The 16397-nt window shown below is 49.6% G+C and overlaps 1 protein-coding gene across 1 annotated transcript; it reads left to right on the forward strand.

The window, feature by feature from the left end:
- The first annotated feature begins 195 nt into the window (after positions 1–195).
- Positions 196–14108, forward strand: CATSPER4 (cation channel sperm associated 4). Its single transcript, XM_054572194.1, has 11 exons — positions 196–261; positions 933–1007; positions 1462–1605; positions 4635–4736; positions 8919–9016; positions 9208–9328; positions 9514–9647; positions 11815–11989; positions 12689–12900; positions 13220–13385; positions 14055–14108. Exons 1-11 carry the CDS (start codon positions 196–198, stop codon positions 14106–14108), a joined length of 1347 nt encoding a protein of 448 aa, XP_054428169.1.
- Positions 14109–16397: the final 2289 nt, after the last annotated feature.

Here is a 16397-nt window from a genome sequence, read left to right on the forward strand (position 1 = left end):
GATTTACATGTGCCTTTGACTTCCAAATTAGAATCAGGAATCTGCTCCCCAGGGGGACTGGGATAGAAAGCTGTCAGACAGGAGTGAATGCTCTCGGTAACCAGCCCACCGGGCAGCCACTGCCTGGGCTCAGCATGAAGCTCCTGTCTTCCGTGATGAGGACTGCTAATCCATAGCACAGGAGGCCTTTGACGCATGCGCATCTGTCCACAGCCCTTTGGAGACCAGAGGGTGCTTTCCTGCCCCGTCTCTGGGAACAAAGTGAGGAATAGAGACCAGCCTTTCACTCTCTGGATGGAGAACATACCTTGGAAGGGCAGGGTGGCCTCCTGGAGACCAGAGTGGTGGGATGGGGTAGCCAGCAGGGAGGGGTCCAGGTTGTAGTCTGCTAGGAGGAGGGCCCTGAGGTGAAACATTTTCTCCTCTCCTTAGCCCAGTGTCATCTCCAGCTCCTGGGTCCAAAGTAGGGACACACCCCTGTGTCTCCATCCAGGGTGTGGAGGAGACCTGACCTGCTCCTGTCACCTCCTGCCTTCTTACCTCAGCCACAGTCCTCGGAATCCCTGACTTCCTCGGTATGGTACCAAGGGGGGTCAGTGGGAGGAGCTTCTCTCGAGATTGGAATTCCTAGGTGGAATGCGAACGGCTGGCGATCACAGAGGCCTCTATGATATCACCACGAGAGGGAGCAAGACCACTTGAAATAAAATTTCTTCGAGGTGTGGGAGGAAACTGAGCAACTTTGATGGATAACTGGTGGCAGCAATGGACCGACATCACCAATAAGAAAGCTTTGAATATCATAGTAGGTGGCCCCTGCCTGGCTCCACCATTCATTCAGTCTGGTCATCCCCGGGTCGGGTGGAGCCCAGGAGGATGTACTGGGTCCAGAGGAGCAGGGGCCACACTGACAGGCCCTCTCACCCTGGCAGAGGTCCACTCAAGAGCACTATGTCCGGCCCGAGGAACAAGTGCTCATCAACCGCCGAGACATCACTAGCAAACAGGTAAGGACAGGGTTGGGCTGCATCCATCCTCACCCCCACAGTGACCCTTTTGCAGCGGCACCCATGGAGCAACAGGCCTCGTAATAACTGTCACTTTTGCCTTCTAAACGTTCTTCCAGAGGACACTGCCCAGCAGTAATCCCTGCAGTCACACCCCAGGATGCATTAGTAACTGCCTGCCAGTGCCACCCACAGGAAGCCCTATATAATGACAGTTACCCACCAGCAGATACCCTAAAAGAGCTTCCCTTGCAATGACCGTCACAAAGATCCCCCAGCAGTGGGCCATTTGGGTAGGGACCTCAACACTGATATCCCATTCCATGATTCCCTCTTAGGCCCCTTCCCCTGAGAGTGGACTCCCCGGGCAGCCCCATTCACTGAGAACAAACATCCAGGCAGAGACCTCCTACCGTGATACCTGCCTGAAAGAAGGTCTCCTGCCCTCTCCCAGGATGCCTGGGACGTGGAGGAGTTCATCACTGGAATGTATATCAAGCAGCTGCTCCGGCACTGGGCCTTTCAGCTGCTGCTGGCCATGCTGTTGGCGGTCAACTCCATCACCATTGCGCTCCGCACCAACTCCGTCCTTGGCCAGGTGGGACTCTAGCCTGACCTCTGCATCCACTGATCTAATGGGGGCCTGGGTAAGGTACTTCCCTCTCTGGGCCTCAGCTCGTCATCTGACCATGATGATTGGATTAGCTGCTCTTCCAGGACCTGTTAGCTCTGACCTTCCAGGGGTCTAGAGATAAAAAAAGACATTGTGCTGGAGGGGGCCCAGCTTTGAGGAATACATTGCTTTTGTACAAGAAGGACAGGGGAAAAATGATATGATCAGAGACAGACAAATGAGTGCCTTGTAGGGAAGGGTATCCCGTCCTAATCGATTGTCACTGAGAGAGATCACTCTGCGCTGGGCACTGTACTGAGTGCCAAGGTTCCAGGTATGAACACAGCAGACCCAGTTCCGTCTCAGACAGGCACAACCATGTCATTATATGAATGCCTGAGTATATAAATGGGAGTTCAGAGAAGGCATCAAATCTGATGGGCTGGGGAAGGCTTTCTGGAGAAAGGGACACTGAAGCTGAGAATAAAGAATGAGTAGAAGTTGGCCAGACAGAGGGAGAAGGCAGAAATAGTGTGTGTTCTCTGTGTCCAACATGAAGTCCAGTAAGACTTTGGTTTTATCCTTGATATTTTACTTTCTTACAAGGAGTATACTACATACATGAATTGTGATATTTAAAATCAATGTTTTTTACATGTTCAATGTGCTAGCATGAGTTCAGAAAGGTGGTCAGCAGCCATGTCTTTAAGTTATGTTAAGGAGGATGGCCTTTATCCTATGTCATCGGAAAGCCAGGGAAGGATTTAAAGCATGGAAGTGACATGACCAAGCATGTGTTTAGAACGCTTACACTGGCCGCCACAGTGTGGGCCACGGAAGCAAGAGTATCATGATTTGGAAAAGGTGGAGCAGGCAGGACCATGTAGAATTTCAGGTGAAAGATAATGGGCTTGGACCAGGACAACAGTGGTGGGTAAAAAGAGGCCACAGGCATCTGAAGTTCCCTTGGAGTTGGATCCATGGGCCTTCCAGATTTATTTTCTTTATAGTAAACACAAACACTTAGCGAGCACTTACATGTGCTGCCTTGTTTAACATCTAGCATTGCCTCGCAGACACAGAGAAAGGGAGAGCAAGAAGTTATGTTTCTGGCCTGAGCAGTTGTGTGGGGATGGGGCTGTTTGTTGGGAGATGGGGACATAGAAGGATGAGTAGGTGTGAGGAAGACGCTGAGTTTGGTTTGAGTTGTGTAGCGTCTGAGGTGCCCAAGCAATATCCACAAAATAATGTCTAGGAAAGGGTGAGAGGTCAACTCTAAAAGGCTTCAGAGAGCACTGGGATGGAGGTGGTGACACGAGAGTCGCCAGCCTCTGGGTGGGCAGTGCTGAGGCTAAAGGAAGGGATGAGGTTGCCTGAGGAGAGAGAATTGAGTGAGAAGAGGCCAACACAGAGCCCCGAGGAAAGCCTGCAGGTAAAAGGTGGAAAGTGGAGGCGGAGGTGCACAGGGGGGCTGAGGAGGAGGGGGAGTGCCAGCAAAGTGGGAGGACTCCCAGGAGGGTGGCCTCTCAGGGGAGCGGGCACAGCGGCCGTGAGGACTGCGAGGCGTCCCCCGGATTGAGCTCTTGCCAGCCGTCTGGGAGGGGCCTCTCATGTGGTGGAGGCGGAATCCCCACAGCCAGAGTCTGGAGGACGAGGAGGCCGGAGCGCAGATGGCATACGTGGATGGGTCCGGAAATCAGCTCAGAGGGCAGATACTCACGTTCTGATATGGAACGAAATGGTAGGATAAAAAAGAATGAAATAGGAATTGTCTGTGTATGTGGAGATGATGGCAGAGAGATGGAGAGAGGGAGAGTTATATTGTAAGGTATAAACTATCTTCTCTTACTATGGGTCCCAATCAAAAGTGATATAAATTATGTATCATGGAGGTCAAACCCTAGAGGCCTGTGAATGCCGCACTGATTTTGAACCTTACGCTGCAGGCCCTAGAGAACTATGGAAGGCTTGTGGGTAGAGAAGGTGACTCAGATTTAGCCACAAATGCCCATGACTTGGAGAAGGCAGGAGGACTATTTAGAAATTTCTTTCTATAAATAGTGAGGAGAGCCTATTGCCTTCAGTGGCCAGTGGGAAGGAACTGAGAGCACAGAAATCTCTTCCTTGTTGGGGGCAGTCATCCCTGGCCCACGAAGCCATTTGGGAATTTGGAGCAGGCAGGCAGCCCATAAACCTTAGCCTCCCATCTGGGTGTAAGAAGATCTGCCCCACTGGTGGATGGGGTTAGGGTGGTAGCGAGGAGTGGGTAGCAGGAGGGCTCCATGTGTGGCAGTGAGCCTTGGGGTAGAGTCTGCTGGCCATGGAAGTGAAAAAAGTGAGGAATCCAGGTGACTTTGGTAACTGCCAGGGTAGAGTCGGGGGGCTGGGAGATGTTAATAGGGTCACAAAATATAGTGGCGTCAAAGCTTAATGGGAGCCAAGGGATCTAAGCTGGATGAAAGTGAGATGGGGTTTAAGCAGAATTCAACATCATAGAGTCATCCGACCACAACGCATCCACTGAGTTTGGTGAGGCTGGCCTGGGGCATTTGGGAGTGGTTGGGACAACCAGAGAAGAAAGATGGAACTTACTGTCCTCCATCTCATGGGCCAGGGCTTTTCCTCCCAATTCTGGAGCCCATTCTGCCTCTCCCCTGCTTCCCTTTTATGTGTCCTCACCCTAGAGGAACAAAGGTTTGTAGTCACACAATAATCTTTATTGCTAACTGTCTGACCTTGGGCCCCTCCCATTTCTCATCTGTGAGATGAGAATACAACCCACTTTGTAGGATGATGGTGGTGGTAAAGCGAAATGATGCATGGGTGGTCTTGGCATGGTGCCTGGCATGTACATACAAAAGTGTGCCCTAAAGGAGGAACAAAGATGCTGAGGATGAAGAGCAGCAGGAATATGAGCCTTCCCTCCCCACAGGACGTCCTCTCTCCCCGGCCCAACCCAGTCTCCCACTCTGCTGACCTCTCTGTCCCTCTCTTTTTCTCTGTCTTCCATGTAGAAACACTATGAGTTGTTCTCTACCATAGATGACATTGTGCTGACCATCCTTATCTGTGAGGTTCTCCTTGGCTGGTTAAATGGCTTCTGGATTTTCTGGAAGGTGAGATCCTGGGCCCTTCCTGCCATTGCCCCAACGCCTTCTTAGGAACTGCACCCCACCCAGTCCCCATCCCTGTGCTCCCAGCCCTGCAAACTGAGTGTGTGTGTGTGTGTGTGTGTGTGTGTGTGTGTGTGTGTGTGTAGAGAGAGAGAGAGACTGATTACTTCTGAGATGTCTGATATAGTAACTTGTACTAGAAGTGCAGCCTCCCTGGGTTCCATCCCTGCTCCAGGCTTCTGCCATTCTGTGATCCTGGGAGAACCTGAAAATCTTTATATAAGAAATGAGATTGAGAGCATTCACCTTAATTTACAGGGTTCAAGAGCAGGACTCAACAAACATTTTCTATAAAGGGCCAGATAAATATGTTAAGCTTTGCGGGCCATCCAGCCTCAGTTGCACACACTCACCTCTGCTGTGGGAGCACAAGGCCATGGACAGCACATCGATGAACAAACACGGCTCTACTCCAAATCACCTCACTCAAGGACACGGAAATTTGAACTTCATATAATTTGCATGTGTTACCAAATATTATCCTTTTGATTTTTTTCCCCACCAACCATATGTATACCACATATATACCGTTCTTAGCCTGAGGGTTTTACTAAAAAAAGAGCTGCTGGCCAGCTTGGTCCCTGGCCTAGAGCATGCTGACCCCTGTTCTAGAGAATATCAAGGGGCTGTGTGGGTGGGAGTGGGTCTGAAAGTTACATTAAATCAAAGACCCAAACTCTTTGTTTGAATAGGACTTCTGAAGTCAAGGGATTTCTGGAGCCAAGAGATTTATTTTGCCTTTGGGCATGTTCCAGGAGAGGCTTTAAAGAAAAAAACAAAAAACAAAAGACTACCCCCAAACCTCCTCTCATAAAAAGGAAGTACCATTTAAATACAGTTACCAGAACAACCAATTAAAATGATAAACTTTCCATAGTTTAGAAGTTTCACTTCCTAGAACACAGAATATAAAACCTGGAACAAAAATTCTGAAGTCTAGATGTCTTGAAGACTGCTTTGGGCCAACAACACTTGCAAGGATACTTATTAACAAAATAAGAGTAAGATGAGTCATATTTATATATCTCCACACCCAGAGGGGAGAGCAGGTACCGCATTGTTTTACCAGAATGAGCTCTAGGACGTAGGCAGTTGTCTCTTCACAAAGAGGGAACATTCCTCCTTCGTATCTGCCTGAGATTTCTTTCAGCAGCAGTTAGGGGCCTGCGCTTTCAAGGCTAAGTCCCAGAGTTGCTTAGCACAGGAGACTTGAAGCACGCAGGAGGACCTTGTGTTCCTCCAAGCCACTCAGCTTGTTCCCTAAGCCATGGTTTCTCAACCTCAGCACTACGGTATTGATGTTTTGGCCTGGATAATTCTTTGTGGTGGGGACTGTCCTATGCATTGCAGGATGTTTAGAAATAGATAGATCCTGGCATCTAACCATTTCTACCATTAGCACCATCCTATTTGTGGCAACCAATAATGTCCCCAGATATTGCCGAATGTCCCCTGGAGGGCAAAATTACCCCTGGCTGAGATAATGGTCCAAACTCTAACCTTCCATCTGGGGCCAGGCTACCAGTGCCAAAAGCCAGGGCTTGTTAGAAGCTGTTTTTGCCTCCCTTCCCACCCCCAGCCCTTCCCTTGGGTCCTAGTACACAAAGCCTGCTTGCTCCCTGTTGCATGGGCGTGGTGGAGGGTTTGTGAGAGGAGGGAAAGGGAAAAATACAGGGAAGGGCGGAAAGTCTGGAAATCAGCATCTCAAATATCACCCAGCCACATAGGGATCCCTAGTTTTGTCCCCAGCTTTCTTTTTTTTTTTTTGTTTTTGTTTTTGTTTTACTATTCTCATACGATTCCTTCTTCCTCCTCACCTCCACAGCCTATTTATCACTATACCCCTGTTTGTTTGTTTTGCTTTTTCTTAATCCTCACCTAAGGACATTTTTAATTGCTTTTAGAGAGAGGAAGGGAGAGAGGGAGACAGAGAAACATCAATACAGACTCTGACCAGGGACCTAACCCACAACGTAGATATGTGCCCTTACTGGGCATCAAACTCGCAGCCTGTCAATGCACAGGGCAGTGCTCCAACCAACTGAGCCACACGAGCCAGGGCCGCTACCTCTGTTTTAGCTCTTGCCTTGCCTTTTCTCACCAGGATGTTGCTATGGCTTCCTGTGTCCCCACCTGCCATCAAAGTGATCTTCCCAAGGCACAAGCCAAAGTATCCTTGCTTAGTTTTGAAGCTTCATCACTCCTGGCCTCACCAGTGGTATTCCAGCTGCACCATAATGCTTGTAGCTGCAACCCCCAAACACACACACACACACACACACACACACAAACACACACACACACACACACTGCTGCTTCTCACCTCATTGTCCTTGTGCATACTGACCCCGTCTCTGTAAGCTCTCTGACACTAAATTCACTTGGTTTACTCCTATCCACAGCTTAAGATTCATTCAAATGTCTTCTCTTCCAGGAAGTCTTTCTGTCTCTCCCAGAGTAGGTTAGGTGTTAACCTTTCTGTCTCTCTAATACTATGTGCTTATCTCTCTCACCTGGAGTTATAAATTTACTACCTGTCTACCTCCCTCAAAATAAAATAATCTGTGAGCACAGCAGGGCAAAAATCCTGCATCTTCAGAATCTGGTTCAAAGTCTGGTATATAGTATGTACTTAATACCAGATGAATAGAGGGATGGATCTGTAAACAAGCTAACTTGTGTCTCCTGGTGTATGTGTAGGTACAGACTTTCTGAATGTGGGACATCAGGAGATCTTGAGTTTGTTGGACTGCCCAAGAAATTTAAGAACATTTTTTCCATTAAAAAAGGTTTCTTTTGAATAAGTAATGTGGATACATATTGGTCAAAACTATATTGAAAAGTACACACAGCCCTGGCTGGTGTGACTCAGTGGATTGAGTGCCGGCCTGCGAACCAAAGTGTCGCTGGTTCGATTCCCAGTCAGGGCACATGCCTGACTTGCAGGCCAGGTCCCCAGTTGGGGGTGTACAAGAAGCAACCGATGGATTTAACTCTCACACATCAGTGATTCTCTTTCTCTCTCCCTTCCACTCTCTCTACAAATAAAATCTTTTTTTTTTTTTAAAGAAAAGTACACACAGAATTCTTGCTTTCACTTCTTTCCTTTTATCCCTCTCTCCCTACCCACAACCTCTCTAGGTAATCTTTGTATATTTATAGTCTCTTATTTATCCTTTCAGTGTTTATTTTGCAAACATATATATTTTTAGTTCTCCTTTTTCTAATAGTAACATGCTATAAACAGTGTTCTGCACCTTGTTTCTGTCACTTAATGGATCCTAGCCAACTTTCTATATCAGTACATGGAGATCTTTCTCATTTTTCTTTTTATGGTTACACAGTACTCCATTGAATGAATGTGTAATGGTTTATTCATCCAGGGTTTGATTGCTGGACACTCTGGTGGTTTTCAACCTTACACAAATGTCATTTTGTACTTGTAACAGAGTTTGTGTGGGTCAGGTGTCTAGAAGTGAGATCACTGGTCAAAAGGTAAATGCATCTTTTGTTTATTAGATAGAGCAACTTCCCCTCTTTAGTAGCTGTGTTTGAATTTTTCATCCATGTGAGCTTCCTTCCCCTATCCCCACTCCTAGGTGAGTTTGTGCCTTATTGGACAAAGGGCTTGGAAAAATTTCTGTCTATCTTGTACAGTGAGAGCCAGTTTACCTCTGAACTGGCTACTGAAGCAGTGGTCCTTAGTGTTTTTATTAGTATTTATTCCCATTTTATTATTAATCAGAGTGTGTGTCACACAAAGCCTGGAGCATCCAAACACTCTCCTGTCAATGAACTGTAGGGCAAGGCCATTTTCAGCAGTATATTAACCAAGGTGGGTGCTCAGCCTAGGAACCAGCTCTACATGAGTGACTCTCCACTGTGTGTCTCTGAGACTGCACTTGGCTGTTGACCCATGTATGAGACAGTGAGTGCATGCCTGTTGGGTGGCATGTTTTGGGGGCAACAGAATGAGTAACAGTAGTGGATGGCAGATGATTGGCCCTGATGTGAGAAGAACATTAAGTCCCCCCGCATCCTTGGGGTGTGGGGAAGGTAGACCCAGGATGTCCCCAGGGGATGGGTCTGACAGACCCCAATGGGGCTGGCCCACCCCACCCCCAGGACGGCTGGAACATCCTCAACTTCCTTATCGCCTTTATCTTGCTCCTGGGGTTCTTCATTAATGAACTCAATGTCATCTCTATTACCTACACCCTCAGGTGAGCTGGGACCTCTGGAGAAACAAAGGGGACCTGTCTGGACCCTGGGAAAGAGATTGGGGATGGGGTCATTACCAGCGGGGGTGGGGGGGGTGGAGAGGTTAGTTCTGCCTGTCTGAGCAGGTAGGGTGGCAGTGAGGAGGAGGGGCATGGGAAGGGTGGAGGGGCACCCCTGAGAGGCTCTGCCACAGGGTACTTCGCCTGGTGCATGTGTGCATGGCGGTGGAGCCGCTGGCCCGGATCATCCGCGTCATCCTGCAGTCGGTGCCTGATATGGCCAATATCATGGCCCTCATCCTCTTCTTCATGCTGGTCAGTGCCCTCCCCCACCCCCAGCCTCTCCCCTTCCCTGAACAGGCCCTGGGTCACTAGGGTTACAGGGGTGTCTGGAGAAGAGGAGATACCTAAGGGAATCCCTGTGACCCAGTGTTCATTTGCGTGTCCTGTCTCTAAGGCTCTTGGGTGAGGTCAGGGTGTGTCTTCCGTCTCTCTGGCAGGTATTCGCCGTGTTTGGGGTCACTCTCTTTGGTGCATTCGTGCCCACACATTTCCAGAACATGCCAGTTGCGCTGTATACCCTCTTCGTCTGCATCACCCAGGATGGCTGGGTAGACATCTACAATGATTTTCAGTGAGTCCCTGGGGGGCTTCGGGTGCCCCAGGCAGCCAAGGCAGGGGCTGGGCTCCCACGAAGCAAAATACTGAGTAGGCAGGGCGGGGAAAGGGCTCTGGATGGGAGTGGAGCTTCCAGGGCTGGGGATGAGGATGGCCCCACAGGAAGGGTGTGTCAGGGCTTTAAACTGGAGGAAAGGAGACCCCTAGGGCTGGGGCTTGTGGGCTAGTGCAACTGGATTTGTGTATTTGAATACTTGTCCCCTTGAAGCTCCATCCATTCAAAGTCCCACCACTGACCTATTCATGGATATTTCTCCCATCACGCTGAACACCTGGGTAGCTTGGCCTTGGGCAACGGAGCTGTCTGCAGTTGCTCCTAGACCTTCAGGTAGTCTCCTAGCCCACACTGGAGCCCACCTAACCGCCTGGACGCCTAGGAACTTAGGGCCTCATTTCATTTATTCTTAGATGTGCATGCCCAAGGTCGTAGAGGGCTGCCTGGGTTCTGTTCTTTACCCCTTTCCCATTAAGTCTTAGTTTAGGTGTCCGACCTTTTGGCGTCTCTGGGCTACACTGAAAGAAGAAGAGTTGTCTTGGGCTACACATTAAATAAATACACAAACACTAACAAAAACTGATGAGCAAAATAAAGGTTTTAAGTAAATTTATGATTTTGTGTTGGGCCGCATTCATAGCCATCGTGGGCCGCATGTGGCTCATGGGTCGCAAGTTGAACACCCTTGGGCCCTAAACCCTATTTGTTTCCAGTCCATTCCAGAGAGTTGGGTCCCCTGAATGATTTCCTTTTATCTCCTTCATGTGAGAGTAAAGTCCAGTTAGTAAAGGGCTTCTGCTGTCATTATATCATAGAGTGTCCAATAAAGGTAGACTGGGCTTTTGAGTCTTTTATTTTTAAGATTTTATTTATGTATTTATAGAGACAGGAGAAGGAAGGGAGAAAGAGAGGGAGAGAAACATTGATGTGCAGAGAAACAGAAATTGTTTGCTTCTCTCACGCTCCCAACTGGGGACCTAGCCCACAACTCAGGCATGTATCCTGACTGGGAATCGAACTGGCAGCCTTTCAGTTTGCAGGCCATTGCTCACTGAGCCACACCAACCAGGGCTAAGCTTTGGAGTCTTTGTTCCACCACACTAGCCATGCAACATTGGGCAAATTATTTTGTCTATTTCCTGAACCTCAGGTTTCCTCATCTGTCATTTGGGGATTATAATACAATATTAGCTCTGTCATGGATTGCTGTGAGGGTCAATAGAGAAAATTTATATAAATCTCTTAGCATAGAGCCTGGCACAGTACACATACACACAGAAGATGTGTATGAGAGAGAGAGAGAGAGAGAGAGAGAGAGAGAGAGAGAGAACACTATTATTTGGGAAATAATATTTGGGAAAATATATATATATTTTATCCTCACCCAAGGACATGCTTACTGATTTTAGAGAGGGAGAAACATCAATTGGTTGCCTCTTCTACAAGTCTGACCAGGGACCAAACCCCACAACCTAGGCATGTGCCCTGACCATGAGTTGAACCTGTGACTTTTCAGTTTATGGGATGACACTCCAACCAACTGAGCCACATCAGTTAGGGCTGGGAAAATATTTTATGGGAAATTTAGAACAGATATTAACTGTGGGTGGAATTTTTCATGTATATTCTTCTTCTGAACTTTCTATAATAAGCTTGAATTACTTTTTATAGTAAGAAAGAGTATAGCCAATAGATTAAACATAATAATGCTGATGTACAAATCTCCACCTTGCAGGGCTGGGTTGAGGATCCCACAGTCTGGTGATACAGAAGGTGCTCAGTAAAAAGCAGCTGCTGCCTGACTGGTGTGGCTCAGTGGGCTGGGCATTGCCCCGCAAACCTACAGGTCACTGTTCAGTTCTCAGTTAGAGCACATACCTGGGTTGCAGGCCAGGTCCCCAGTTGGGGATGTATGAGGGGCAATCAATCAATGTTTCTCCCTTCCCTCTCCTCTCTTTGAAAATAAAATCTTTTCTTGTGACAATTAGAAGTAGGCATTAGATCTGCACAATAGCAGCGAGGCAGCAGAAATCCTGGTAGGCCTTGAGATGGTTTCCCCATTTCATAGATAAGGAAACTGAGCTCGAAGGGCCGGGGCGGTGACAGGGCCCCTGCCTGCCGTCTCCAGGATAGAGACCAGAGACTACGCAATGGAGATTGGGGGTGCCCTCTACTTTGCCACCTTCATCACCATCGGTGCCTTCATTGGCATCAACCTGTTGGTCGTCGTGGTGACCACGAACCTGGAGCTAATGGTGAAGGCAGGAGAGCAGGGGCAGCAGAATCAAATAAACTTCAGGGAGGTGAGTGGGATGGGGAGGGCCGAGGTGGGGAGGGAGTGTGTATACGAGCGCTGACTTGCGCTTCTGTAGATGTGCGTGTGTGCTCACACACTCAAGTGCTGGGAGAAAGCCATGCCTGGCACCCAGAGGTGGCAGTTCCCACCTGGAGGGCCAACTCACCAGCTGGGGCTTTTGAGGGGTGTGGATTTCCTAGATGTCTTGTTTCTGTGGCCACTCAAAACTGAGCAGCTGGATGATCTTAGGGCATTTAACCAATGTGAGCCTCAATTTCTTCTGTAAAATGGGAGTGATGATAGTACTTACCTCATAGGTCTATTACAAAAACTACATGGGTAAGTGAACAGTACTTGACACATACTAAGAACTCAATAAATGTTAGCTACAGTATTATTCAAGGGTAGAACTTCCAAAAGGTTGGGGAGGTGGAGGGTATAATGCTTCTCAAAGTGTTGAGGGCTCTGGGCTGTGACTTGAGAGTAGAAAACTTCCAAAGAGGTAGGGAAAGGGTTTGTGTGTGTGTGTGTATATATATATTTGAAGTTGAGCTCCCATAGCAAGGTAAGAGTGGTTGTAGCTGAAATGAGGTACATTAGAATCCTGGTGTCCTGAAACTGATCTTTCCTGACGCCAGGCGAGCAGGGGCTGGGGAATGTGGTGCCGGCTGAGCTGTCTGTCCCCTCTCCATTTCCCCTTCCCTAGGCAGTCGACATGGATGAGTTCGGGAATTATGACCTGCCACTAGTACACTGTGCGGTGGCCCGTTTGGAGGTGTCCGGCCTTCCCCAGGAGCCGCTTATGGGAGCCCCCGTGTCAAACCTCTCAGAAAAGACATGTGACAACTTTTGCTTGGTGCTGGAGGCAATACAGGAGAATTTGATGCAGTACAGAGAGATCCGAGATGAGCTCAACACGTAGGGCGGGTACTGGGGGTACCCCCGAGTCCTGTGAGTTAGGGCTGAGTGGAACCTCAGATTTTTCTGGCCTTATGTCCTCACCATTTTACGATGTGGACCCTGAGGCTCAGAGAGGTTAAGTGATTTGCCCATGGTCCCCCAGCTATCTGGAGGAGCTGGAATCCAGAACTCCCGGTTCCTCCGGACTCACACGAGCAAATGATTGCATGGCTTGGCCTGGGTCTCTAACAGAGCGGGGGCATGGGGAGTTGAAGTGGGTGGACAGCAGGGAAAAGGTGGGAGGAACCCTGGAACACACTGACTCCTTTGCCCCCAGGATAGTGGAGGAGGTACGCTCCATCCGCTTCAACCGGGAGCAGGAAGAAGAGCTGTTGCATAGGCATTTCTCAAAGGGCCTGTTGATGGAGAGCAAGTCTTCCATGGACATCCGTGAGATGACTAGCCAGCAAGACTTGATCACTGCGCTTGTCTACAGAGAAAAGGTGCAGCCTCCCTCTCTCACCCAATCTGTGCTCACTTGACCACCTCACCTAGCCCATCCCATCCCAGCCCAGCCTAGCCTAGCCTCTGCCGCAGTAGTCAAGGTTTCTGTCTACTCCAGGTCAGCACCGCCCCCCTCACCTGCTAGACTCCCTCTCACCCCAGCAGTCCCTGCCAATCCGCCAGTCGGGTTAGGTCCCACCTTTCCTTCTCTAAGAGACCCTGCCCCCACACTCCAGATTCCTCCCACTGAGCCACTTCTGACTCTAGTGCCCTCAAACTTACCCTTTCTTAGTGAGGCTTGAGCCAGCTTAGGTCCTACTTACTGGCAGGTAGTTAAGCCCACTGATGGCAAAGGACCCCTGGTCCTGTTGATATAGTACATCAGAGTAGCCTCCTTCTGAGGGAGGAAGCTTTTAGGGAGAAAAAGACACACACCCACATTGGTTTCTGCTTCCCACACCACCTGGCTGTGATAGAGTGACTTGGAGCCTTGTGAATGTCCACAACCTGGGCTCCCAAGCTCAGAGAGGGCACTAGGCAGGCTAGAGGAAGACATATTGAGGACTTCCCTGGGAGACCTGAATTGGATACCCTTGAAGCTGGAGGAAGGGAGCAAGGGAATATCTGCTATGTGCCGGGTGATACTGACAAGACCTCTTGGTTTGCAGGCTCAGGAATCTACCACAAGTATCCTCCCTAACAAGCACAAGAGTAGCCGCTGAGAGGGCAGAAGGGGAGCCAAGAGGTCTGTGCACACACAGCCAGCCGCTGCATCTTCCTGCACCCCTAGCATGACTTGGCTAAGCCTGGCCTAAGCCCATCCTCTCCCCTATACCTGGGCAGATGCCTGAGGCTATGGAGGTGACAGCATCTCTGTTCCTATGCCTGTGAGCCCCAGGTTCAGAAGAGCCAGGATGGAGGAGGATACAGGATAAGAGTGTGAGCCCTACGGCAAGGGGCTGCCCGCTAAGGCAGCCAGGATTTGGCCTAAGGAAGGGCAACCCTGGCATCCTGCTCCAGGCCAGAGCTAGACGGGGCCTAAGTGGGCCCAAGAACTAAGAGGAGAAAGGTGAGGCCAATAAGGCCAAGCATTTATGTATTGACAATAAAGTTTTGTGTTGTAATCAATGTGTCTAACTGGTAGATCTCCAACCCTTTGGGGCAACCATGCCCCAGATTTGATGGGCAAGACTGATTTTGCCCCTCAAAAGCCTGACTGTCTGATGGGAGAGTCACTAACTACCCTCCAGAGCTTCTAGTCTAACTGGAGAGAGAATTCGCACCCTAAACATTTCTGACTTAATGGTAGAGATATAATCCCTGCCGGTAGGGTCCTAAATTTTAGGGGTGAAAGTCTGGTCTTCTGCCTGATGCAGGAGACAGTCCTACCCTCTCTGTCTGAAGGTGGAAGACACTGGTCCTCACTCTGGGGGGCCCTAGTCTAACGAGGTCACCATTGACTAAGTCAAGCAGGTACAGGAAGCTCCATCTTGGGGCAGTGGAGAATGACTGGACCAAGTGTGGGTCCGGGTAGGCTTGCTGGAGGAGAGGAGCACTGAAACTTAACTGGAAACCAGCAGGAGGAGTTTGTGGGTCAGGTTAATGAAGTCTGGCGAGGAACTTGTGACCTGCAAGGCCTCTATGGGACCTGCACACCCAACACCATTGAGAGCCACAGCAGGTTCCAGAGCTAGGCAAAGCAGAGGGTCTAAGGGAACTGTAGCGCTTGTGGGCGACAGGAAGAGATGCATTGGAGGGCAGGATTCTGGTCCTCAGACAAAATCAATGGGCCTCATTTCCCCCATTTGTGCAGTGGGGAGTGGATGAGATTGCTCTCCAGCCCTAAAATCAAATGGGCAGCTCTCATCTCAGGAGTTGGGAGACCAATGAGATCAGCCACATTGCTGACACTCAGGTTCCCTGGTGTTGGGTGGAGGGGAAGGCCGGAAGGCCCAGAGTTCTAGCCAGCTGTTCAGCAAAGATTGACAATTAGGGGCCTTGAGGATATTCACCAATTTGAACGGGCATCCCCAGAGGCCCACTGATTGCAGCTGATGGGAAACTCCACCCTCCATCCTCTTCCCATCAGCACTGGTATCGCCCTGGAGAAGCCTACTGGGGCCTGCTGGCAAAAAGTCTGGACATCTGGGGATGGGGTTGTACACCCAGCAGGCAGGTGAAAGGTGGCACCATGCCAACAGTGTTTCACTATCTTGGATCTGCTGCCATTCCCCCTGCTTGGACGAGGACTGCTTCCCAGTGCCCTCCAGGATCATCAACCAGCACAGCTATGGGCGACCAGCAGCTTTTGCTGCTGCTGCTATTTACTGGGGATGGAGCCTTCAATCTGCCTGGTGAGTATCCACATACACCCTTTCCATCTGTCCTCTGGGGACTCTCACATCCCCTCTTCTAGCTGGCCTGAGAGGGGAAGAAGGTGGTGGGAAGATCAGGTATTATCCCCAGGAAGATCCTATAATGTGAGCACAGCCATCCTCCATCGCACCCCTAAATTGTCTAAAAGGCTTGGGCACCAATGAGTTTGGAGGCAGGAGCATGATGGGATGACCCCTAAGAGGCTTCTGGCTTTGCTTGTCCATCCCTTCCAGGATGCTAGCTTTGTCTGTCCACGTCTTCTATTTTGCCTGTCATCTCAGCTGTCTCCCCTTTTCGTCTGCCCTTTCCGTCTGGGCTGGGCCAATAGCTTGGGGTTTCAGCAGGCTAGTTTTCTCCACACTGGCCTAGAACTGAGGGCCCAGGGGCTTGGACACCTGTTGCCCCCTCCTGCCCTGCTTCAGCAAAGAGCTGCGCTGAGCCTGAGGTCGGGGTGCAGCCCTAGAACCTGAGCTCCTTGAACAGTATGGCGGGAGATATTGGGCAGCGGCTGGAAATTCTATGTCTCGTCACTCTCACGAGTCCATGACTTTTTCCAGGAACACTAGTATCCTTGGCAAAGCACTGAGGAAGTAGACAGCCATTTTGGTGAGAGGAAGAGAAGGGGATAGTTATGA

The sequence above is a fragment of the Pteronotus mesoamericanus genome, unplaced genomic scaffold (assembly GCF_021234165.1).
Source record: "Pteronotus mesoamericanus isolate MK-2021 breed Mesoamerican mustached bat unplaced genomic scaffold, CSHL_Meso_final contig_221, whole genome shotgun sequence".
In the NCBI taxonomy this organism is placed as follows: domain Eukaryota; kingdom Metazoa; phylum Chordata; class Mammalia; order Chiroptera; family Mormoopidae; genus Pteronotus; species Pteronotus mesoamericanus.